The sequence below is a fragment of the Dunckerocampus dactyliophorus genome, chromosome 17 (assembly GCF_027744805.1).
Source record: "Dunckerocampus dactyliophorus isolate RoL2022-P2 chromosome 17, RoL_Ddac_1.1, whole genome shotgun sequence".
In the NCBI taxonomy this organism is placed as follows: Eukaryota; Metazoa; Chordata; class Actinopteri; order Syngnathiformes; family Syngnathidae; genus Dunckerocampus; species Dunckerocampus dactyliophorus.
In genome coordinates this window covers 6,087,319-6,111,226 of record NC_072835.1, presented here as the reverse complement: position 1 = coordinate 6,111,226, position 23,908 = coordinate 6,087,319, and the positions used below count along the sequence as shown (strand labels likewise).

The following is a 23,908-nucleotide window of genomic DNA, read 5'->3' as shown; positions in this document are numbered from 1 at the left end:
CCCTGAACACATTTATAGCAACAGACAGTCTTATTTATATCTTAAATGGCAGATTTTTTTCTATCATGTCAACTATATTGGGTACCAGGAGTGTAAAGGTAACGATAGGTGTGTTATTTCATGTCTAGAGGGCTCTAATAAAATAAAAACTGTAGTTAGAAAGTTGTACACAGGTTTTCCAGGCTCTCACTATTAAAATATTCCATTTATAAATCGGTAATCCTACTTGGCGGAAATGTACTTATCGTGGTTGGGTCTATCCGCGACATACGAGGGATTATTGTACATTTTTTCTCTTTGGCCCTACATCCTTTTTCTTTTAGCCACAAATGGCTCTCTGGCCTGCTTTGAGGTACGTGGTTTTCTTTGTATATGGTCACGCGTGGTCAGCTCTGAAAGTGGAAGTCAAACGAAAGTGAAGGATTTCTTCATTCTCGGGTACACCATAACAAGGAACTGAAAGAGACCCACCATGTTTAGTTGCAACATGTACACAATGGAAGGAGGAGACTTCTGCAAATGACAAATGCTATTTTTATTACATTTTTATTACAAGCACTTTAGAGCCCCAGTCCTGTTAAAAAAACAAAAACACCCATGTCTCATTGGCCAAAGTGACGTAAGTGAAGGCACGGTATTAATGAGTCTTAAGGAACAGAGTAATACATTAAAAAACCAAAAAAACAGGTGCACACAGGGAGATGGCAGCTATACTTGCAGAAAGTGTTGCATTTTCAGCGCATGTCAAATGTGACATCCTATAGGGTTATATCTAGGCATGTCACGATAACATGGTCGATAATTGTGCTAAAATTTATCGACGATAATCGATAATTTCCACCTTTTTTAAAAAAAACAAAAACAACCAATTTATCATTTGGTTTATTGTCATTCACTGACTGGTCATGTCACATTTGCGCCACTAGATGGCACTCAAACATCGTGCACCTGACGCACAAAAGCCACCTACTTGAACACTCACGAATCGCGGGACGTCACCACTTCACAGACCAATCCTACTCATGGTGTCAAAAGAACTACACACAGCAATGCAATAGGTGGATAATAACACAAAAGGCTGAGCTAAAATGCAATGTTGCTGATATCTCCCAGGCAATTCCTACTGTTGGCTTTTCAAGCGTATTGAAAGCTTGCATTTGTTTTGCAATGTACCGAACGACACTGAACACACACCATTCTGCGATGTTTCATTTAATATTTACTCCGCCGATCAAACGCCTCACTAAGCGTTGACTGTCGGGAAGAAGGCTTTGCTTCACATCCACACTGGAACTGCGGCATTCGGTTTGGAAACGATTACTTTTGTGCCTTCATTCAGAATCACGTCTGCTAGCTAACTGCTCGCACTCTGTGTACATAGCCCCCGCCTCCACTACTGGGACAAAGAGGCTTAAAAGCTGAGAAGATGCTCACTCTCTTCTGCGCTAATTTCATATTGGGCCAATGCACGCAGACACATGCAGAGTGAACCTTCTTGTCATCCAGCCTGTGTACCACAGAGAGACTAACAGATGGAGCAGACGCGCATACACGGAAATGACAACTTATCGAAGGATCATAATTATCTACCTGCTTTTTGTTTTAATCGTTCCATAAATTGATATATATATATATATATTTATCGTGACAGGCCTAGTTACATCTTCATGCTTTATTGGGCTTCATATTATTTTGTATTACTCAGAACAAACTCTTCTATTCTTCTTTGCAATGTGTACGCGTAGTCACATACATTAAGTCAAGCAACACACATATCATAGAGGTGCTACGGTACACAGATTCATAATCTGATGCTTCGGTACAGAAGTGAACAGATTTCAGGGGCAGGAAATGTTCGTCACGTCATGGGTGTACAGTAGATCCCGGCTTATCGCGGGGGTTACGTCTCTTGCTTGATGTTGACGTTCTCTGATTTGGGATCAGTATTTGCAATAAAAGTGACGGCTCAATAAAACATTTTTTTCATCAAATACCAAAATAGTATTAGATAAATTGTTGCAGCTCTAGACAAGTCTACATTGTTGTACTTTTACTTTTTTTAAAAATAGAAACACTGTAAATGATTACATAATACTGGAAATTCTTTGTTTTTAATTATTTTTAATTTTGAGAATTGTATTTATTGGAGCAGTGGTTCTCAACTGGTCTGGCTGCGGGACCCACAATCACCCTTCAATGACAAGCGGCAACCCAAATTGCGGACATTTTTTAACATAAAATTTTCTAGTGGTTTCTCTAGTGGTTAGCATGTTGGCACACAGTCAGGAGATGGGGAAGACCTGGGTTCCAATCTCCATTGGGCATCTCTGTGTGGAGTTTGCATGTTCTCCCCGTGCATGTGTGGGTTTTCTCCGGGTACTCCGGTTTCCTCCCACATTCCAAAAATAAGCATGTTAGGTTAATTGGCGACTCTTATAAATTGTCCATAGGTATGAATGTGAATAGTTGTTTGTCTATACGTGCCCTGCGATTGGCTGGCGACCAGTCCAGAGTGTACCCCACCTCTCGCCCAAAGTCAGCTGGGACTCCAGCATACCCGCGACCTTAGTGAGGATAAGCGGCATAGAAGATGGATGGATTTCAAAAAATACATTTATTTTTTATTTTAAATGTAAAAAGACGGTTCCAGGGCTGCCTAGAGGGCGCTACCTTTTGAAGGCGTTATAAGTATTATATCCCCCACCTTCCTGCTCCAAACATGTAAGCTGCGCCCCAGGTAACACATGTGCGGCGGAGGAGCCTTTGTTAAGCGCTGGCGGTGTCATTTTGAGCCGGTTGCCAACAGAGCTTTCATAAAAAGACAGTGCAGTTTGAATTTGAGGTAGGGCAAAATAACACGGCGTGCCAGCGCAAAATCAGTTTCATGATCAGTTCAGCAACAATGTTTTTCTCTGCAAATTCAAAAATTATTTGAGCAAAAAGTGTGTGTAAAGGTTTTTAGTCCATGTTATATCAGGGGAGTTGAATCAGAGCATTTGCACATGGGGCTGGATGAGAAGTGAAACGAGAAGTAAAAAAATCAAGCGAGTCCAGTTACTCTGATTCAACACTAGGCAAGTTTCATAATCATTTTTTCTGTAGACCACCCCCTGCCTGGGCCAACAGATCGAATTGAGAATTAAACAGTACCATCATAATGTACCTGGTAGTCTTCATTGTGTGCGGAATAGCTTTCACTTTATGCCGTGCTCTTCTCCAGTAGACATCTAGCTATCTAGCCATCACTCAATGTCTTTCCCCTCACGCTCAAGCTTGACCAAGTCGCCCGTAAACATGGCAGGCACCTCGTGGTGGTGTAGCAAGCGAAAAGCAGACACAAGGTGCGTTCACAGACATCAGGTGATTACAGAGACCACCCGACCCACTGAAAACGACTCCCACCAGTTGAGAATCACTGTATTGGAGAATTACCTGCTCGCTGTTTGCAGATTTTTATGCTTCATTTTAAAAATCTTTGACACACATTAACGTTTAAAATCTGGTGTGCATTTGCTCCTTTACTCTACTCGAAATGAACCGAACCGTGACATTAAAAAACGTGTACCGTTACACCCCTACTGGCCCGGAGTCGAGCCTGCGTGTTCTTCATGACGGGTAGCAGTCACGTTCTGATCATGACAGAGCAACACACTGTACATGCAATGCATTTACAATGGGGGGTGACTAAAAAGCTTAAGGCAGCACAGCAAATCAATAATTATATTGATATAACGTACTTTTACAGCTATAACAGCTATTTCATTCATTTGGAAAAGGATTTGGGGACATAAGATTGTCTTATTTTTTTTTTAAATGAATAGTTTTCTATGTGGCACTTATTGGTGTCAAGACTTATTTTGTGATCACTTTTGTCCTTTTTACCATGACCTGTGCATCGGGTTCATGTGCTTGTACAGTAGATCCGCAGGGGTTGCGTTCTCACGAATTAGAAGACGCCCATAAAATGTCTAACACAAACCAACAGGAGGCCATCACACCAAATGCCTCCCTGACTCACGGTGCAATTAAAAATAACAAGTAACGTGGACCACAATGTAACTGCACACATGGACTATGCGGGTATCCAAACAGACACTTACACACTAATTTACATTCAAATCAATGTCATTTTATACTCATGTCTAGCCCCCAAGGTATACTGGGTAACTTCCTGTTATGCCTGGGCTTCCCTGCATGCCTTGCCGGTTATGAAATAGCATTGTCTTGCATGTGTATTAGTGTGTAAGCGTTTAATGGTTTGTGCTATGCGAGTAAGGGTGTAAATATTAGGGCAAATGAGATGGGGTTTAGATCAATAAACAGTAATTATAGCGATTATCAGCACACGGGTGGGTTTTCCCACAAATAAAAACTCGCCAATTTGCGAGGTCTTTAATGTTGGATCACGAATATGCAGGAGATCTACTGTAGATTGGTTTTACCAAAGTAAACATTTCATTAGAGACCAACACATTAAACACTAGATAAATGATTCATTGATGGATTTGTACCTTCTTGTGCATCTCAGTCACAACATAAAAGGTATCGCATCATTATTTGAAGTTCTCGATCAACATACGAGTTTATGACTTCACGTGTCACCGAAATCACACAAGTCATTTTGCGTCATCCCGGTCTGGAACACACGTCATAGTTTGGCTCTCGGCGGCGTTTGCTCCAGCAGCGTCCTCATGTCCAACAGTGCATTTTCCACAGCATGGGCCAGATCTGCAGCGTTTGTTTCTTTACACGTATTGAAAGAAGACACCGCAAAGTTTATGTGTTGGTTCATTGGATTGTAACACACGCCGTATCCGTCGGGTACGACCGGGCCGAAACACATGACGCAGTCGGTCTTGGATGGTACCTTATAGGGAGGAAAAATATTAATCAAATGCTTATAAAAACCCAACCCAGCTCGGCCATGCTCACTAGGACACACCAAAACAACACATGTACAGACCCTTTCCAAAAAATTAGAATGTCATGGAAAAGTTGTTTTATTTCCATAATTCCATTCAAAAAGTTAAACTTTCATAGATTATAGATTCAGGGCCCACAATTTAAACGATTTCAAGTATTTATTTGTTTATTTTTACATAATTTGGGCTTCCAGCTCATTAAACCCACGAAAACAGGAATTCAAAAAATTAGAATACTGTGAAGAAATCAGCCCAAATTTTGCAGGGCATGAATGTTTTAAACTGAGTGTCACACAAACAAACAAACTAAACAAACAAACTAAACTCAAATCACCTACACAGGCTTCCCCAGGTGTCATTAAATTGCTTCAGTTTGGTTCAATTGTCTCAGTTGGGTTCAATATGGGGAAGACTGCAGACATGACAACTGGCCAGAAGACCATCATTGATACCCTCCATAGGATGGGTAAGCCACAAAAGTTCATAGCTAAGGAGGCTGGTTGTTCACAGAGTGCTGTGTCCAAGCATATCAATGGAAAGTCTAGAGGAAGGGCAAAATGTGGCAGGAGAAGATGCACCAGCAAAAGAGATGACCGTGGGCTTCAGTGGATTATCAAACAGGGAAGATTCAAGAATCTGGCAGAGATCCAGAAAGAGTGGAATGAGGCGGGAGTCACAGCTTCAAAAACCACCACATTCAGACGCATCCGGGAGATGGGCTACAACTGTCGGGTTCCTCGGGTCAAGCCACTTCTGAACCTGAGCCAACGGAGGAAGCGTCTCCACTGGGCCAAGGAGAAGAAGGACTGGACTGTTGGCCAGTGGTCCAAGGTCCTCTTTTCCGATGAAAGTAAAGTGTGCCTTTCATTTGGGAATCAAGGTCCAAGGGTTTGGAGGAAGACGGGTGAGGAACAGAACCCAAGCTGCCTGAGGTCCAGTGTGAAATATCCACAGTCCGTCATGATTTGGGGTGCAATGTCCGGTGCAGGTGTTGGTAAACTCTGCTTTCTTAAATCCAAGGTCACTGCAACAGTCTACCAGAATGTTTTAGAGGACTTCATGATTCCTTCTGCTGAGGATCTGTATGGAGATGCAGATTTCATCTTCCAGCAGGACCTGGCCCCTGCCCATACCACTAGAAGCACCAAAACCTGGTTAGATGCCCATGCCATCACAGTGCTTGACTGGCCAGCCAACTCACCGGACCTAAACCCCATTGAGAATCTATGGGGTATTCTCAAGAGGAAAATGAGGGGCACCAGACCCAACAACAAAGAAGAGCTGACAGCAAGCATCAAGGAAATCTGGGCTTCCATAACTCCCAGGCAATGCCACAGGCTGATTGCTTCAATGCCACGTGGCATCGAGGCAGTGATTAAGGCAAAGGGATTCCCAACCAAGTATTGAAGATTGACATATCGTTTTGAAAGTACCATATTTTGATTGATTTGATGTGATCCTAATTTCTTTCTTTTTTTTCCTGAAAAAACTGAGAAGTAAATGGTGATTTCTTCACAGTATTCAAATTTTTTGAATTCCTGTTTTCGTGGGTTTTATGAGCTGGAAGCCCAAATTACATAAAAATAAACAAATAAACACTTGCAATCGTTTAAATTGTGGGCCCTGAATCTATAATCTATGAAAGTTTAACTTTTTGAATGGAATTATGGAAATTAAACAACTTTTCCATGACATTCTAATTTTTTGGAAAGGGTCTGCATATATACATACATACATATACACGCACACACACACAGTGGTATGAAAAAGTGTTTGCCCCCTTCCTAATTTCTTATATTTTGCATGCTTGTCACACTTACATGTTTCAGATCAAACAAATTGAAATATTAGTCTATGACAACACACCTGAACACAAAATGCGGTTTTTAAATTAAACTTTTTATACTGAACACAAAATGCAGTTTTTAAATTAAACTTTTTATTGTTAAAGTGAGAAAAAAAGTCTAAACCTACATGGCCCTGTATGAAAAAGTGATTTGCCCCCCCCCCTTGTTAAAACATAACTGAGATTAATAGAGATCTATCAGTCTGGAAAAGGTTATAAAGACATTTCTAAAGCTTTGGGACTCCAGCAAACGACAGTGAAAGCCATTAGCCACAAATGGCGAAAACATGGAACAGAGGTGAACCTTCCCAGGAGTGGCCGGCCAACCAAAATTACCCCAAGAGCGCAGTGACGAATCATCCAGGAGGTCACTAAAAACCCCACAACAACATCCAAAGAACTGCAGGCCTCACTTGCCTCAGTTAAGGCCAGTGTTCAAGACTCCACCATAACAATGACACTCCACCATAACAATGACAAAATGGCCTGCATGGCAGAGGGCCAAGACCAAAACCACTGCTGAACAAAAAGAACATTAAGGATGGACTCAATTTTGCTGATGATCCCCGAGACCCTTGGGAAAATACAAAAATAAAAGTTGAACTTTTGGAAGGTGTTTGTTCCATTACATCCGGCATAATAATAACACTGCATTTCAGAAAAAGAACATCATACCAACAGTAACATACAGTATAGTGGTGGTAGTGTGATGGTCTGGGGCTGTTTTGCTGCTTCAGGACCTGGAAGATTCTGCTGCCTACCAAAAAATCCTAAAGGAGAATGTCCAGCCAACTTTCGTGACCAAGCTGAAACCAACTTGGGTTGTGCAACAGGACAATGAACCAAAACACACCAGCAAGTCCACCTCTGAATGGCTGAAGACAAACAAAATGAAGACTTTGGAGTGGCCTAGTCAAAGTCCTGACCTGAATCACACTGAGATGCTGTGGCATGACCTTAAAAAGGAGGAAAACCCTCCAAAGTGGAATTACAACAATTTTGTAAAGATGAGTGGGCCGTAAGAGACTCATTTCATGTTATCCCAAACGCTTGATTGCAGTTGTTGCTGCTGCTAAGGGGGGCCCAACCAGTTATTAGGTTTAGGGGGCAATCACTTTTTCACACAGGGTCATGTAGGTTTGGATTTTTTTCTCCCTTAATAATAAAAAGTAGTATTTAAAAACTTTGTGTTCAGTTGCGTTGTCACTGAATAATATTTAAATTTGTTTGATGATCTGAAACATTTAAATGGGATAAACGTGCAAAGAAAAGGTTTTTTGTTCAATTATATTTGTAGAATGAGCCTGGCAAGTATAATTCCTCTACCGCTACAATTCACTGAACAAGCATCTTCATTTACTCATATCCAGTAGTAAACATATTCATATCTACAACAACCATCAGAACATTTACTTTCACACCAACATAATCCATGTACTTGTACATGTTATTTGTCATTTTGGAGCAAAATAGACCTTTTATGTGTAGGCTTTAAGAGATTAATCATAAAATAAAGGCCTCAATGCGAGTGTGAAAGTGTGCTCCATACCTGACTGGTTGATAAGCGGTAGTGCAAGGCTTTGGCGAAGGATGTGTCTTTGAAGACTTTAGGAATGGAAATCTTCTCCTCAGCAGCCTGCATCTTCAGACCCAGCAGATGTCGGTCAATGGCCTGACCACTGATTGCCTGAAAGTTTTTTCACGTTAGCATCAAATGCAGACCATGCAAAAATGAGCCACTGCAGCGGGAGGCATGATAGTGATGGTGCTAAGAAGACATACGAGTAGCTTAGAGACACTCTTCCATCTTTTGGTAACACTTTACCTTCCTGGTGAAATACGCAGTAACACGTGTGGTCCAGGGGCCATTTGCGGCCAGTGGCATGATGTTCAAATAAAACAGAAAAAAAAAGCAAGTCGCTCAGGAGTGTAGGGCGCATCAGTCAAAAAAATGTGTCACAAAGAGGAAAAAAAAAATTAAATGTATTTATTATTTTAAAATGTATTTAGAAATTTGTTTCACACAATTCAAGACCAAGAGCAGACACTTAATTGCGGCAAGGCAAGTTATTCAACTACTAGTACACAGAACAGCAGGTTGATAGGTGCCCGCTATGTTATCGTAACACATCGACACTTATTGAGCTCCACACCTGGGAGGCTGAAAAGGTTAAATTAACATAACAAGACAGCGAGTCCAACAAGCAAATTATCACTAAGCAAGTTCGCCAAGCTCCTGATCCCATTCCACATCACTGAATCCAAGCCTAGAGCGCCCTCTCGTGGCTGTCGATGGTAATGTTTATTCCTTGGTTCATGTACTGTATGAGTTCAAGTATGAATTCACTCCTTGGTTCATGTACTGTATGAGTTCAAGTATGAATTCACATTTAAAAACATGCTAAATTATTTAGAAATATTTTTATATTTGATTCGCACCTGACTATAAGTTGCAGGAGCAGCCAAACTATGAAAAAAAGTGTGACTTACCATCCGGAAAATACAGTATGTACAGTATATACCAGCACCAACACAGTGCCCGCGGGCACGAGGTAGCCCCCCCACGACCACATGAGGCGCCCGCAGGCCTGCTTTTCATTAGGGTTTTCAGTTAATAATGTGAGAACACTAGAAAGAAATGTATTCTGAAACATAAAATGTGAGTTGTGGATACCAGCATTTTGTGAATGTTTTGGTAAAACCAGCATATTTGATTTGTTTGGGTTGAAATAAGGTATGAAAATCATTTCTACAAAAATGAGTAGCTTGTGGCCATTTTCATTTTCTAAAAGTAGCTCTCGCAAGAAAAAACGTTGGTGACCCCTGGTATATAAAGTATTTCTGTCATCTGCTCAGTTGGATCAGGAGTGGACAAAGTGGTTTCGTGTTTTGTCCTGGCCCGCCTGACAGCTATAAGATAGCAGTGATTACAGGAGTTTGCATTCTCACAAAATACTGGACACGTTGGCTGAATGTAACTTTTTATTGCTTTAAAATACAGTACATCAAGACTGAAGTACATTTACGCACGTTGCCCACAACTGCCTAGCAATGAACCACAGCTCCACCACACCACATAAAACATGCTGTAAACACCTGCTCACACCGAATGGAGCACTTTTTCTCACTTTGCCTATAACTGCCCAGCAATGCACCCCAGCTGCTTCAATCCACATGTTCACCCTTTGTGGCGTACCCTCCTCTATTTTCATGACGAAGCTGGGGTTATACACCGCCCCCTATTTGAGAGGCTGAATAGGCTAAATTAACATAAACCAGCAAGTCCAAACAAGCAAATCACTGCTAAGCAAATTCACCAAGCTCCCAATAGCATTTCACATCACTGAATCCAAGCCTCGACCGCCCTCTCGCGGCTGTCGACGGTAATGCTCACCTTTTTTTGACAGACTTTGAGTCACAGAACCAGCCAAACCATGAAAAAAGTGCAATTTATAGTAATATAAGTTAATATAAGAAAATATGGTAATAATACAAAACTGTGTTTATATGTAGTTTTTTTTTACACTTTAAAAATAAAGTAAAAATACATGCACATATGTCATGGACAATTTTTGCAAATTCAATGATGACATCATGACAACGACCCCCTTTGAACACCCATGACGTCAATTCTGTATTCAACAAAATGAACCACTTACCAAGTTTGTATATGCCTTATGTGCTTTCACAGCTTTCTCCATGAGATCCACTTTCTCTGTGTTCTGTGCGAGACACAAAAGTGACAATGAAGATGCTGAAATCAAGTAAATGATTAGTGTTAGCCGTATCACAAGCCTCTTTTCGCAAGATCATGCAACATTGCCATCGTAATCGCATTTCCCTCTGTAATAATTCACGCACAACATTTGCGCAAAGGGACTATTGGTAGTTTGAGCTTTTGGATGTGTTCCAGTGGAAATGAGACCTGTTTGTTGGGGTCATCGAAGGCCTTCACAAAGGCAGCGGCTGCACCCGAGGCTGATCGGATCGTGTCGGTACGACCCAGCCGGAACATACGTAGGGAGGCGCTCTCATATGTTGCGCAACACTGCTGATACATCCTGTAGAGAAGATATGAAAACAGCCCTTTTCTTGGCCTGTTAAAATGCAAATGGGAATAAAAAACTTCAGTCCTGTCCACAATAAACACGATGCGGCACAATGTCAAATTGCACAAATAGTTTGTCAAGTTCATTTTATTTTCTGCATTACGCCAGATCTCTACAGAATTTAAAACCTTTAATATAGAACAGATCTATACATTTTTCTTATGTTATAGGAGACAAAGCCTATTACTATCACAATACAGTAGATCACTTTTTTCAGGGGTTACACCGTTGAGTAATTATTACGTCCATTAAAATGTCTTTTCAACATTTGCAATAAAAGTGACTGTTACTATTAGATTAAATTCAGCTCCAGAACCCTACCCATCTCTGTTCGATTGGCATTGTTCACTCACGACACAATCTAGGTTTAATATGCCTAAATATGCCTCACACACTTATTAAGCACATTTCAAGTACCAAGAGTATAGCTACTCACCACTCATGAATGATAATCTAACATGAACTGCTAGGACTAGTGCTTCTGGAGACAAACTTTTGCATCTCAACATACAACTATGGTGCATTCAATGACTGTCGAAATCTGTGCAAAATCTCAACGTTTGAGGAAAAAACATGATCAGTAACGCATAAAGCATAAAGATGTAAAAACCGTGGGCTTTCTAACAGTGTTACACATATGCTCTACAATGTAACTGTATTATCACCCATTTATAAAGGATGTCCCATTTAGGGTGAATGAGACGAGTTTTCTGCAGAAAAAAATGCCTACTTTTAGAGGGGATTTTTTTTTGGTTTTAAATTGCCAAATTTGCCTGGTTCGTGAAAGCTGTGCGGGGATCCACTGTGCCATATTAATATTTTGTCCCAAACCTCATAGTTGCGAAGTGAGATGTTATGGTTCCATCACTTGTTCAGTTATGGTGTTAAGCATGAACCCAGCACAGTAGATTTAGTAGTTTCGCTACAAATCAAGTAGTTTCACTTGCGGCTGTTACAGTGCACTTACATTGGTGCCCAAACGATTTGATAGAAAGAATGCCGGGGGGCATTTTGATAGTTTTAATTTAAAAAAAAATGCTAATACAACATAGCCTGCATCTCAGCTTTATGTTACACATGACAAAGTGTATTAAAATTCTTAGTTAAAATTATTCGTAATAGTATTATTATTGTTATTATTGTTATTAGTGCTGGTATTCCAGAATAACACTCCACTTCCAAGAGGAAGTACTATGTCACTTTTGCTCTTTTGAGTTAACTATTTAACTTTGACCTTCATGTCATCTCCCAAGGCAGTGAGGTAGATTCATGGCAGAGCATTGAAGGGTGCTGCTGGAAGCATTCTATTTGAGACAAGGCCCGTGATAGTTTCAACTGCTTTAATGGCAGCCAAGCTTTTCATACACCTCACCTGTAGTAAGCCAGCTGTAGTGCCACCTGTATGAACGCATCTGGGCTCATCTTGTGGGCCTTTGGTACATTTTTTCCAAAGTGCTCGAACACAATAACCCTCATATCCAGGTCTTCAGCCAATCTGCAGTGAGAAAGAAGGGATGACGTGCATGTACCTCTATCCAAGTGGTTCTATGTGCAATATAAATACAGTATGTCCGTCACAAAGTGCCATTGTAAAAGCTGTCCTCACACATTCATGCCCTTTTTGGCCTCTTCTATGTCCTTCTTGAGCTCAGGTGTGATGTTGAAATGTAGTTTTTTGGGCATAGGCAAAGGCGCCATGGCAGTGGGAACCGTGTCTGGCTTCCTCCTTAGAAAGAAAATAAAGTAATTAACTGCTTTTCTCCAGTTAACTAAGACACAATGCAAGGCATGGCTGTAGAACAAGGGGTCACCAATCCGTTGAATATTTGGGAAAAAAAAAAAAAAAAGGATTACATCAGTGCCCTCCCCTCCTGGGGAGTGACCAACGGGCACGCATTTTGACCACTGAACACGCCTGTATGCCTCGCCGCACTCTAGGCACACAGCCCGCAAGCTCCAGCCCGGGGTCCAGTCCGACGAAAGCCGACTAGAGGTACCAGCGCACGGACATCAGCACGCCTCGCAGCGTTCACAAGCGTGCAGAGGTTGAGCGACAGGGAGAGAGAGAGTGACAGAGCGCATCGATGTGCCTGCCTACGCAACAGTAATTATTGCACATTAATGTGGCTCAAAATCAACATGGCTCAGCCACGACACTGAGCAAACAAGCCAAAGAGAGCCGACGTCACAAGCCCAACGAAGATCCACAAAAGTAGGGGTGCCCAACGTGATGCCCATGGGCCATCTGCGGACCATGGCTCATTTGTCATTGCATCACTGCAGAAACAAAATAAAATTTTAAAAAAACAGCCAAAATGGTCATTGAGCAAATTAAGCAAAAGGTACAATGAGAAAAAGGTGAAATGTTCAAGCCAACAACCAATAATAACACAAAGCTTTGCATTTAAAGACAAAGCTTTAAATAAGTATCACTTTTTAATTTACTTTAAAAACCTTTCTACAAAATAAATAAATAAATATATACAGATATCTTGGGCTCAAAAAGGTTGATGAGCACTGCTGTAGAAGATCTAAAAGTAGTTACACTATGGTGTATTAACTACTACTTACAGTACATATAGGACTGCAGCTAACGACTATTTTCTTAGTCGATTAATCTGAGACTTACTATTCGATTAATTAATTTGCCCTAGATGGACCAAATCAATATGAATCAAACACTTAGTGGCTTGTAGGGATGTAACGGTACACGGTAAAACTGGTCCTCCGTGCATGGGACAATCCACCTTGTGGACCAGTGGGTTTTCAATACATTTTTGCCCTCCCCACGACGGATTGCCCCATTTCCCACACTGTACATATTTCAACTGAGGGACAAGTCCGCTAAAAGCAGACGAAAAGGCAAGGTATTCAGCGACAGAGTACATATCGGAGAGTAGGCGACAACAGCCGCACGGCCCCACCCTTCTGTGTCGGCGATGCTCAAGCTGACTTGGACCTGGTGGATCTCAGCCACGCGCCCGCTGGCCCCCACTGTTTTTGAGCACTTCACCTCCGTAGAGGGACAAAGATAAGTGCATAAGATGAAAGCAGCATGCTGCCATTGTTTAGTAGAGATAACGGTTCTGCATGCTACAGCTATTAACTCTGCACTTCAGGTAATCACCCTGTTCAAACTCTTACTGTTGCACTTGCTTCTTGCTATAAAGAGCCAACGTGCAGCCCAGGGGCCATTTTCGGCCTGCAGCTTGTTCTTTGTTTCTATATTATTAGATATTACAGCCATTTGTTTTGTCACCTATAACACAGAGATTATATATCTTATAGTACAATATACTGACCTACATTGGATTGCTTTTAGCATCTTTAATGTACATGTTAGAGTGGCCCCCATATTCTTCAATTTTTCTCGATGCAATATCAATATTTTTATTTGAGAAGTTCATTTCTTGGAGAATTGCCTGCCAGTAGATTGCAACTGCATTTTCATGCTTCATTAAAAAAAAATCTGAATAATAAATAACAAAGATAGAATTTAGCGAGAAAAAAAAAGTTTCTCTTTTGCCATACAAAAAAAACCTGTCAAAAATGTTGATCGCTGTTTCCCTAAGTCAAAGCTGATGTGTGTCAATACCTTGTTTTGCCTAAAACACAAATGTAATAAGTCTGCTTTCATGCATGACAAAGGAAATTTAAAAAATATTCACATTGAAGAGGCCGAAATCAGTGGATATTTACATAAAAAAACAAAACGATCGAATACAAAAATAATTGTTGATTAATTGAATAATCAAAAAGTCATTGTTTAATTGTTGCACTCTACTTACGTGTATTCCACCACATGGTCAATCAGCGCCACAATGGGAGGACCCTCAGCTGGGGCATGCTCATAGTTGGCACCGCAGGTCCCATCTTCTCCAACAATAAACTGGAAAGATATTTCTTCTTTAGTGCCAGTATACTTTTACAGATAACGATCATGTGAAACACAGAATTGTTATACAGTAATCCCTCGTTTATCGCGGTTAAATAGTTCCAGACCCGACCCGTGATAAGTGAATTTCCGTGAAGTGGGATCCCTTATTTAATAAATTAAATATTTTCATCAATAGAGCAAAGTAAACCTGTTTACAAACTTCTAATATGTTTTTTAACGTTAAAATGTGATTGTCCCCCAAACCTAATAACTGGTCGGCCAATTCTTAGCAGCAACAACTGCAATCAAGCGTTTGTGATAACTTGCAATGAGTCTCTTACAGCACTGTGGAGGAATTTTGGCCCACTCATCTTTGCAGAATTGTTGTCATTCAGCCACATTGGAGGGTTTTCCAGCATGAAGCACCTTTTTAAGGTCATGCCACAGCAGGGATTAGGATTTAGGTCAGGACTTTGACTAGACCACTCCAAAGTCTTCATTTTGTTTTTCTTCAGCCATTCAGAGGTGGACTTGCTGGTGTGTTTTGGATCATTGTCCTGCTGCACAACCTAAGTTGGTTTAACCTTGAGATTATGAACAGATGGCCGGACATTCTGCTTCAGGATTTTTTAGTAGACAGCAGAATTCTTCAAGTCTTCCAGGTCCTGAAGTACAAAAACAACCCCAGACCATCACACTACCACTACCATATTTTAATGCTGGTATGATGTTCTTTTTCTGAAATGAGGCATTACTTTTACACCAGATGTAATGGGACACACACGTTCCAAAAAGTTCAACTTTTGGCTCGTCAGACCACAGAGTATTTTCCCAAAGGTCTTGAGGATCATTAAGATGTCTTCTGGCAAAATTGAGACAAGCCTTAATGTTCTTTTTGTTTGGCAGCGGTTTTCGTCAGGCCGTTTTTGCCCAGTGTCTTTCTTATGGTGGAGTCTGAACACTGACCTTAACTGAGGCAAGTGAGGCCTGCAGTTCTTTGGATGTTGTTGTGGGGTCTTTTGTGACTTCTTGGATGAGTTGTCGCTGCGCTCTTGGGGTCATTTTGCTTGACTGGCCACTCTGACTGTGGTTCGCTGGAGTCCCAAAGCTTTAGAAATGGCTTAATAACTTATTCCACACTGATAGATCTCAATTACTTTTTCTCATTTGTTCCTGAATTTCTTTAGATCTCGGCATGATGTGTAGCTTTTGAGGAGCTTTTGGTCTACTTCACTTTGTCAGGTAGGTCCTATTTAAGTGATTTCTTGATTGAAAACAGGTGTGGCAGTAATAAGGCCTGGATGTGGCTAGAAAAATTTAACTCAGGTGTGATAAACCACAGTTAAGTTATGTTTCAATGGGGGGGCAAGGCAATCACTTTTAGATTTTTTCTCCCTTAATAAAAAAAGGTTTAATTTAAAAACTCAGGGTTTTTGTGTTCAGTTGCTTTGACGAATGTTTAAATTAGTTTGATGATCTGAAACATGTAAGTGTGACAAACATGCAAAAAAATAAGAAATTAGGAATGGTAAATGTTAAATCTGGAAGAGGTCAAACACTTTTTTCACACCACTGTAAGTATACACACATACACATGTATATGTACTGTGTATGCATATGCATGTGTAGGTACTCACGCACACACACACGCACACGCACACACACACACACACACGGAAGGATGACGGATGACGTGGCGAGGGATTACTGTTGATCTCAGCCACGTAACACAACCAGCCTCAAAGAAAACTGAGATTTACGTGTCACCTGCAGTGTCTTGTCAAACCAGCGGTTGCCACTGTTCCACAGGCTCCCTCCTCCGTGCAACATCTGCACAGCTGCACGGCTCCGATGTGCATTGGTTGGTACTTGAGGCATGGGCCCATCCAAACACACCGTGAAGATGCTCCTTTGGATAGCCGACACAGATTCTTTGTTGGTCCGATCTTAACACAAAAAGAAATCAGGGTGTCATTATGTGTCTTTCTTTCTTTCTTTCTTTCTTTCTCAGACCACTTTTGTTTTTTTTAAAGTGACAGACCAGCCGACCCATAGGAAAATGAGCTTCCAAGTATAAACATAATACAGTGGCTCCCCACACAATCACAGCTCAGCATTCACAACCACGAAAGTCCATGGAAAATTACTTCTTTATTTTTTTCCTCTGAAAATTGGCTTTTTTTTTTTTACATTAACATAACATTTTAGATTTTAAATATATACTTAAGTGTGTGAGGCTTGTGTGCTGAATAAACAATGGCAATTGCAGACAGAAGGAGAAGGTTCTGGAACTGAATCTTGTCCAATAATTACAGTCCAATAATTACAGTCAAATGTTATTCCAAATGCTGATCCGAAATCGGACAAGAATGTCAGCGTCAAGCTAGCAGGAGGGTGTGGAGTGGTGTTAAAAAAATTTAATTTTTTATGGGTGCACCAATTACTCGTTTTTTCACCATTTGTTGTCTTGGAACGTAATCCCCGCAAATTGCTGGGTGACCTAAAAGCAGTCCGCGTCACTTCCGGCTTGATGCTTAGGGGAGGGGCAAACATTCAATATGGTCACACACTAGTTCAGTATCTTTGTACAATGTTTGGCAGATTCAAGCGAATAACGGTGCATGTCGTTGAAATGATTTGCTCCAGTTGTGTGAGTGTTCATGGTGTGTTGCATAAAGACATGAAATAGTTGAAAACAAGGCGATCAAACAACGGTGAAAGCTTATCTTCAGCTTCAGACCCAATGAATGTAGCAGATGAAAATAGAGTTTCTAACATGTCTACCTGCAGTCATACACCAAGTCAGTCTGCATGAATACATTCTTGTATGGGTCCTTTGTTTCACAGCGCTGTTTTTCCATGGGGGTGAAGCATATGAACATTAAACTTGTTGCAAATAACGTGGATTGCAACCCTGTTAAGTTGCTTCCCAATAGCCTGCAGTTGATAAGAGCACTTCATATTTGCTACTGCATTGCATGACTCTGCCAAAACAGAGCTTTATTTCTACAAATACAGTATTTGTTTTAAACGGGTGAAGGTGCGTGTTCTAGTCGTTTAGTGATAATGACGAGAGCATTGTGAGTGTAACTTTATTACTTTGGGTTCCAAGAATTCCCTCCCCTCTTTATAAGTTTCCATTTTATTTTCATGCATCAGGCATGCTTTGTAATATCGGTGGTATATTTATTCTCTTTATTGAATAATAAACACTTGGAGCATTTAGGTGAAGTAGTATGAAGAAATTATGAATCTATAGTTTTCTGTTGTGAGGCAATTCTTTCTGCATTTCCTATTTGGTTTTAGTATACAGTACATTTTGCATGTTGTCAGTGAGAGAGACAGGCTCAGCAGCCATCTTTCTCCATGTATTTTTTGTTCTTTGTTGAACTTTTTTACCCTTTTGATGGACTACCTTAGTAAGAATTTTTCCAGAAATCCCCATTTGAACAACATGTGAGAACAGCACATGTATACCTCATTTTTGCTCATACCTCCCTGAACATCTTATTACTACTACGCTTACTTGACCACCATCTGCTCGAGGCAGTGACAACTGTAACCGGACATGACATCACATGATATCCAGTGATATTGGGGATCTACTGTGTTCTGCCAACAGCGACGGAGCCGCATTGAAAAAGCATGCTATTTGAACAATATGGGGGTGCTGAGGTTCCACCTTTATTAGCAAATTTTAAGCACCTAATTCATGGGATTTTTTTATTTTTATTTGGCTGAAATGCCTAAAAAGTCACACCCAGTCCAATCTCAAACTAAGCTTTTGAATGATATAGAACACGCCTAGGCTCGCAAATAGGGGGCGTAAAACCAGATCTTCCTCATGAAAATAGAGGACGGTACGCCGCAAAGGGTTAACAGTGGCTAGTTGTGAGAACGCAAACTCCTGCAATCACCGCTATAACTCCTGCAATCACCGCTATCTTATAGCGGTCAGGCGGCCCGGGCCAAAACACTAAACCACTTTGCCCACCCCTGTTCTAACTCAGCAGATGACAGAAATAGACAAACTGTATATTCCGGATGATAAGTCACACTTTTTCTTCATAGATCGGCTGCTCCTGCGACTTGTAGTCAGGTGCGAATTATAGATCAAAATGTATATAAATAATTTAACCTGTTTTTAAATGTGATGTCATGCTGAATGACATGAACCGAGGAGCCGTCGATAGCCGTGAGAGGGTGCTCAAGGCTTGGAATTCAGTGATATGGAATGAGATCAGGAGCGTTGTGAACTTCCATCCATCCATTTTCTATACCGCTTCTCCTCATTAGGGTCGCGCGGGCATGCTGGACCTTAATCCCAGCTGACTTTGGGCGACAGGCAGGGTACACCTTGGACTGGTCGCCAGCCAATGGCAGGGCACGTACAGGTATAGACAAACAACCATTCAAACTCACATTCATACCTATGGACAATTTGGAGTCGCCAATTAACCTAACATGCATGTTTTTGGAATGTGGGAGGAAACCGGAGTACCCCGAGAAAACCCACGCACGCACGGGGAGAACCTGCAAACTCCACACAGAAATGCCCAACCCAAGTCTTCCCGATCTCCTGACTGTGACTGTGTGGCCAACATGCTAACCACTAAACCACCGTGCGGCCTTGCGTTATGACCTTGTTTAGCGGTAATTTAACATGTTAATTTAGCCTATTCAGCAAATCATCAAAGTGTTAATGTGTTATGTTAACATAGCAGACACCTATTCAGCCTGTTGTTGTGTGTTCTATTGTGTAGTTGAATAACTTTCCAGATTAAATGTCTGTTCTTGGTCTTAAATTTAGTGAAATAAATTTCAAAATAAATGCCATTCATAGTCCACTTATATACGTCTTTTTCCTCTTCATGACACATTTTTTGACAGATGAGACTTATACTCCGGAGCAACTTAGAGTCTGGAAAATACGGTAATACTGTATATGTTGGGTCTTTTATGTAACACCTCTGCCTGAGATGATGTGTCATCCTTTTCAGGACTTCTGACCTCTGAGTGATGTACGATGAAACAAAAAACATTGTAGTGTTCCACTGGACCCACCCTTGATGAGGTTAATGTAGGTCTTGCCCCATGCGTCACGATGCTGGGTGGTAAGTATGCCCACAGGCTCCGTGTTGGCCTGTAGTGACGAGCTGCAGATCCGATCCAACTGAACACACAGCTGGTCAGCTGTCAGTGGAGTCCCATCACTGTTGTATACATCCAGCATGAAGAACTAAGTCCAAGATGAAGGAAGGAAAAACAACAAAATAATGAATGCCCACGCAAAAAAACCCCCCCAAAAAAACACAAACACCATTATATATATAATAACGGTTAAATAGATTACACTTATTGCAGGTACAAGATGTAATGTGATCCAAAGCAAGGCTGGCACAATAATTCCCTTTTTCTGTAAACCGTGGAATATAACATTAAAAATTATTAAATAAAATGTTCATATAGCTCTTACACACTCCTGATCAAAATCTTAAGACTAGTTGAAAATTTGCAAAAATTTGCATTTTGCACATTTGGATCTTAATGAGGGTTTAAGTAGAGAACGCAAGAAGGGAGAGTCAGACAAAAACATTTGGAACTTGTAATTTAACCAAAAAAAAGGATCCGATTGAATGTCCATCAAGACACGGGACCATCCTCGGCCCTGATGGATGTTACTGGTGCCAACTGCAGTGTAATAACCATCAGATGGCATCCGCGAGAGAAGACTTTTAAGAAGAAAACACATCTTCAAAGGACTCGTCACCTTCAACCCCACAAAACTGCACGTTTGGAATTTGCAGGAGAGCACCAAACATGGGACATTGAAAGGCAGAAGAAAGTTTTATTCTCTGATGAGAAAAAATGTAAGCTTGATGGTCCTGATGGCTTCCAACGTTCCTGGCATGACAAGGAGATCCCACCTGAGATGTTTTTCACACGGCACAGTGGAGGGGGCGCTATCACGATATGGGCTGCTTTTTCCTTCAATGGAACAATGGAGCTTCAGGTGGTGCAGGGGCATCAAACAGCAGTTAGCTATGTGGAGATGTTGCAGGGGGCATCCCTCATGACTGAAGACCTCGTCTGTGTGGTAATGACTGGCTTTTTCAACCGGACAACACTCCACTTAACAAGGACCGCCTGACAACGGACTTCCAGAGGAATAAGCTCACTCTTTTGGACCGTCCTGCGGATTCCCCTGAGCTAAATCCAATTGAGGACATTTAGGGATGGATGGCAAGGGAAGTTTACAAAAATGGACATAAGTTCCAGACAGTTGATACACTCTGTGAAGCCATCTTCACCACCTGGAGCAACAGTCCCACTAGCCTCCTAGCCTCCAGGAAACACTGGCATCAAGCATGCCCAAACCCATTTTTGAGGTAATGGTAACGGTTTTAATTTATTTGAACATGCATACAGGTTACAGTGAAATACATCACATTGTGCAATTCGCATTTTCACATGTACAAAAAGAGTATGAAGAAGCTAAGCTTATTTAATCCTACCCCCCATCCGTTTCACATCAATTGCAATCCATTTATTCATTTCCTGTAATTCATTTGTGGTCTTTACCAGTTATTACAAAGGAAAATGATAAGGTAATGGGTTTTGGGCTTTTTTTTTTATAGCTATTTTCTTAAACTTTTGATCAGCTGATAAACAGCCTATTTCACTTTAATGCTTGTTTGCAATAAATTGCTTACTCAGAAAAGCTTTTGTCTCACTCCCATTTCTTCTTCTTGCATTTGGAAGCTCTACTTAGAACCTCCTTAAGGTCCAACAGTGCAAAATTTCAAATATAAATTATCAACATCGATGGGTTGATTGAGACTGTACCCCATTGAGCTAATCTTGTTAACAACAATACCCATTGAGATTTCGCAGCTAAACAAATATTTATGTTGTATTGAAAATGTGCTCACCTTATATTTTTATCACATTTTATTTATTTATTATTTTTTTTAATTGCATTATTGACACAATCACACCTTATCACATACACGGGTGGGGCGGGCTGGATTGGGGTGCCTCGTGCACCTCGGCGCCTGCCCGCCAGGGTCGGCGGTGTGGCCGGGGGCCTGGCCGTCGCGGTGGCTCGCCCGGGGCGGCCAGGCCTGTGGGGTGCCCTTGTCTGGTTCGCCTGCCCTTCCCTGGGGTGGTCCTCTGGGGCCTGTTGATGCCGGGGCTTGCGCCGGGGGGGGGCGGCTTGCGGTGCTTCCCCTGGACTGACACGTGCTGCGGGCGCCTCTGCGCTCTTGGGGCGGGTTTGGCGGTCTCCGGGGGACGGTGCCGGTGCTGCGGGTGGCCCGTGTGCCGCCGCGGCGGCTGGTGGTTGCTGCGCTGTGGCGGCTGCTGGGGCGCCGGGCCAGCTGGTGGGTTGGGGCTTGGTCATGCTTGCGGGTACTGTGGGCCTGGGTGGCGGGGTGGGGGTGGGTGGGCGGGTTCCCTGGGGCCGGGCCCGCTGGGGGGGTTGTGCTCTGCCGGGCGCTTGGGCGTTTGTCACCGTTGCGCTTTGTGCTCTGCCAGGCCGCTGTCTGTGTCCTCACCTCCCCCGGTCTGTCTGTGGGCTTGTCGGGGGTGGGGCTCCGGTGCGCGGGTGGTGCGCTGTCGGCTCTGGTGGCACGTGGCTGGTCTGGCTTCTGGTGGTTTTTGGGGGCCATCGGCTGGTCTGCTGCTGGTCTCGCCTGCTTGGCCTCCCAACGGCTTGGGGTGTGGTGCTCCCGCTCCCTCTTCGGGGTTTGCTGGCCCGCGGGTGTCGGCTGGCGCTGTGTGGTGGTTCACCTGGCTGCTCGCCCGTTTTCCCGCCTGCCTGCTCAGTTTCCCGCTTTCCTCCCCGCTGGCTCCCCTGTCTGCCTTGCTGGCGGCGTCCTACCGTTGGGAGGGTGTGGCCTGGTGTCTTCCTGCTCCCCGGCGGTCCGCACTCTCCGTGCCTGGGTTCTGGATCGTATGTCTGGGACCCCGGGGTCCCCGGCTCCGCTGCTCCTAGGGTTACCAACGGGGGATAGGGTGGGGCTTCCGGGTGTCGGGCAGTCGACCACTGTGTGTGCGTGCGTGCGTGTGCGTGTGTGCGCGCACTTGAGTGCGTAGGAGTGTGTATGTGCGTGCGCGTAGGGGTGTGTATGTGCGTAGGAGTGTGTATGTGCGTGCGTGTGGGTGCGTAGGAGTGTGTATGTGCATGCGTGTGTGTACTTTTATTTATTTATTTTAGTTATTTATTTTTTGGGGGGGGGGGGCATACAGGGGTTTGCTCCGTGGGGTCGGGTGCTGGGTGATACATCTCTGCCGCCCGTGCCTCCGCCGGGTGGGTGGAGGGTGTGCCTCCTGCATCCCTTGGCGGGGCGGCCCTGTGTCGGGGGTCGGGCGGGGGTTGGCCCGGGGCGGGCCGGGCTCCGCTCCCTGGGGGTGGGGGTGGGGGTGGTGGTGGGCAGGATCTGGCGCTTCCGGCGCGGGCGGGCTTCTTTCCGGTTGTGGAGGCGTCTCTGGGCCTGCTGGTTTGTGGCCCCCGCTACCCGTCTGCCTTTGTGGGGTGTGATCTCTCGCTGGTTTCAGGGGTTGGCAGTCCTCCGGCCCGCCGGTGCCCTGCCCTTGGCTGGGATTACCTCTCTTCGGCCCCTTGCTGGTCTTGCCGGGGGGGGGGGGGGGGGGGGGGGGGACCTCTCTGGGCTGGCTCTTGGGGCACTGATCTTTGTGCTGCCTGCCCCTGTGGGCCTGGTGGCCTTCCGGCCTGGCTATTTGGGGTGGGGCTGTCTGGGAGGTGGAAGGCGGCCCCTTTCCTTTCATGCATTCTCAGTGACAATTACACGCCCACACATTCTTGCACCTTTATATATATGAAGTCTTCCTCACATAGAGATACCTGTACACACATACATATGCACACTCACAGTACATATGTACTTCCCCACATTACTCACTGAGTTATCCAGGGTGTTATTATGTTGTTGGTTTTATTACAGTGACGGTGATATCAGCAGTACGACTATAGTTTTTTTTTTTTTTTTTACAATGATGTGTATTACAGTAATTTTCATTCTGTTCACTATCATGGATAATCATTTCATTACTACAATTATGTGTGACTGTTTCAATGCAGTATTATCATTGTGATCACTATCATAGTTCATCATTTCATGACTGCTATTAT

General features: G+C 42.9%; 1 protein-coding gene across 3 annotated transcripts in view; it reads right to left on the bottom strand.

The window, feature by feature from the left end:
• Positions 1–95: 95 nt before the first annotated feature.
• The window catches only part of crata (carnitine O-acetyltransferase a), a 33,165-nt gene continuing 9,352 nt past the window's right edge, over positions 96–23,908 (bottom strand). Inside the window, exons 6-14 of one of the 3 annotated variants that reach the window (XM_054758331.1) lie at positions 19,819–19,993; positions 16,522–16,700; positions 14,666–14,766; positions 12,484–12,603; positions 12,250–12,372; positions 10,694–10,865; positions 10,428–10,490; positions 8,318–8,455; positions 96–4,867 (exon numbers count right to left, since the gene is read on the bottom strand). In XM_054758331.1, coding sequence (XP_054614306.1) covers positions 4,649–4,867; positions 8,318–8,455; positions 10,428–10,490; positions 10,694–10,865; positions 12,250–12,372; positions 12,484–12,603; positions 14,666–14,766; positions 16,522–16,700; positions 19,819–19,993 — 1,290 coding nt within the window. In that variant the 3' untranslated portion in view covers positions 96–4,648. Of the gene's footprint in view, positions 4,868–8,317; positions 8,456–8,478; positions 10,177–10,427; positions 10,491–10,693; positions 10,866–12,249; positions 12,373–12,483; positions 12,604–14,665; positions 14,767–16,521; positions 16,701–19,818; positions 19,994–23,908 lie in introns of those variants that run through there. The other 2 variants (XM_054758332.1, XM_054758333.1) reach the window with 2 other exon arrangements.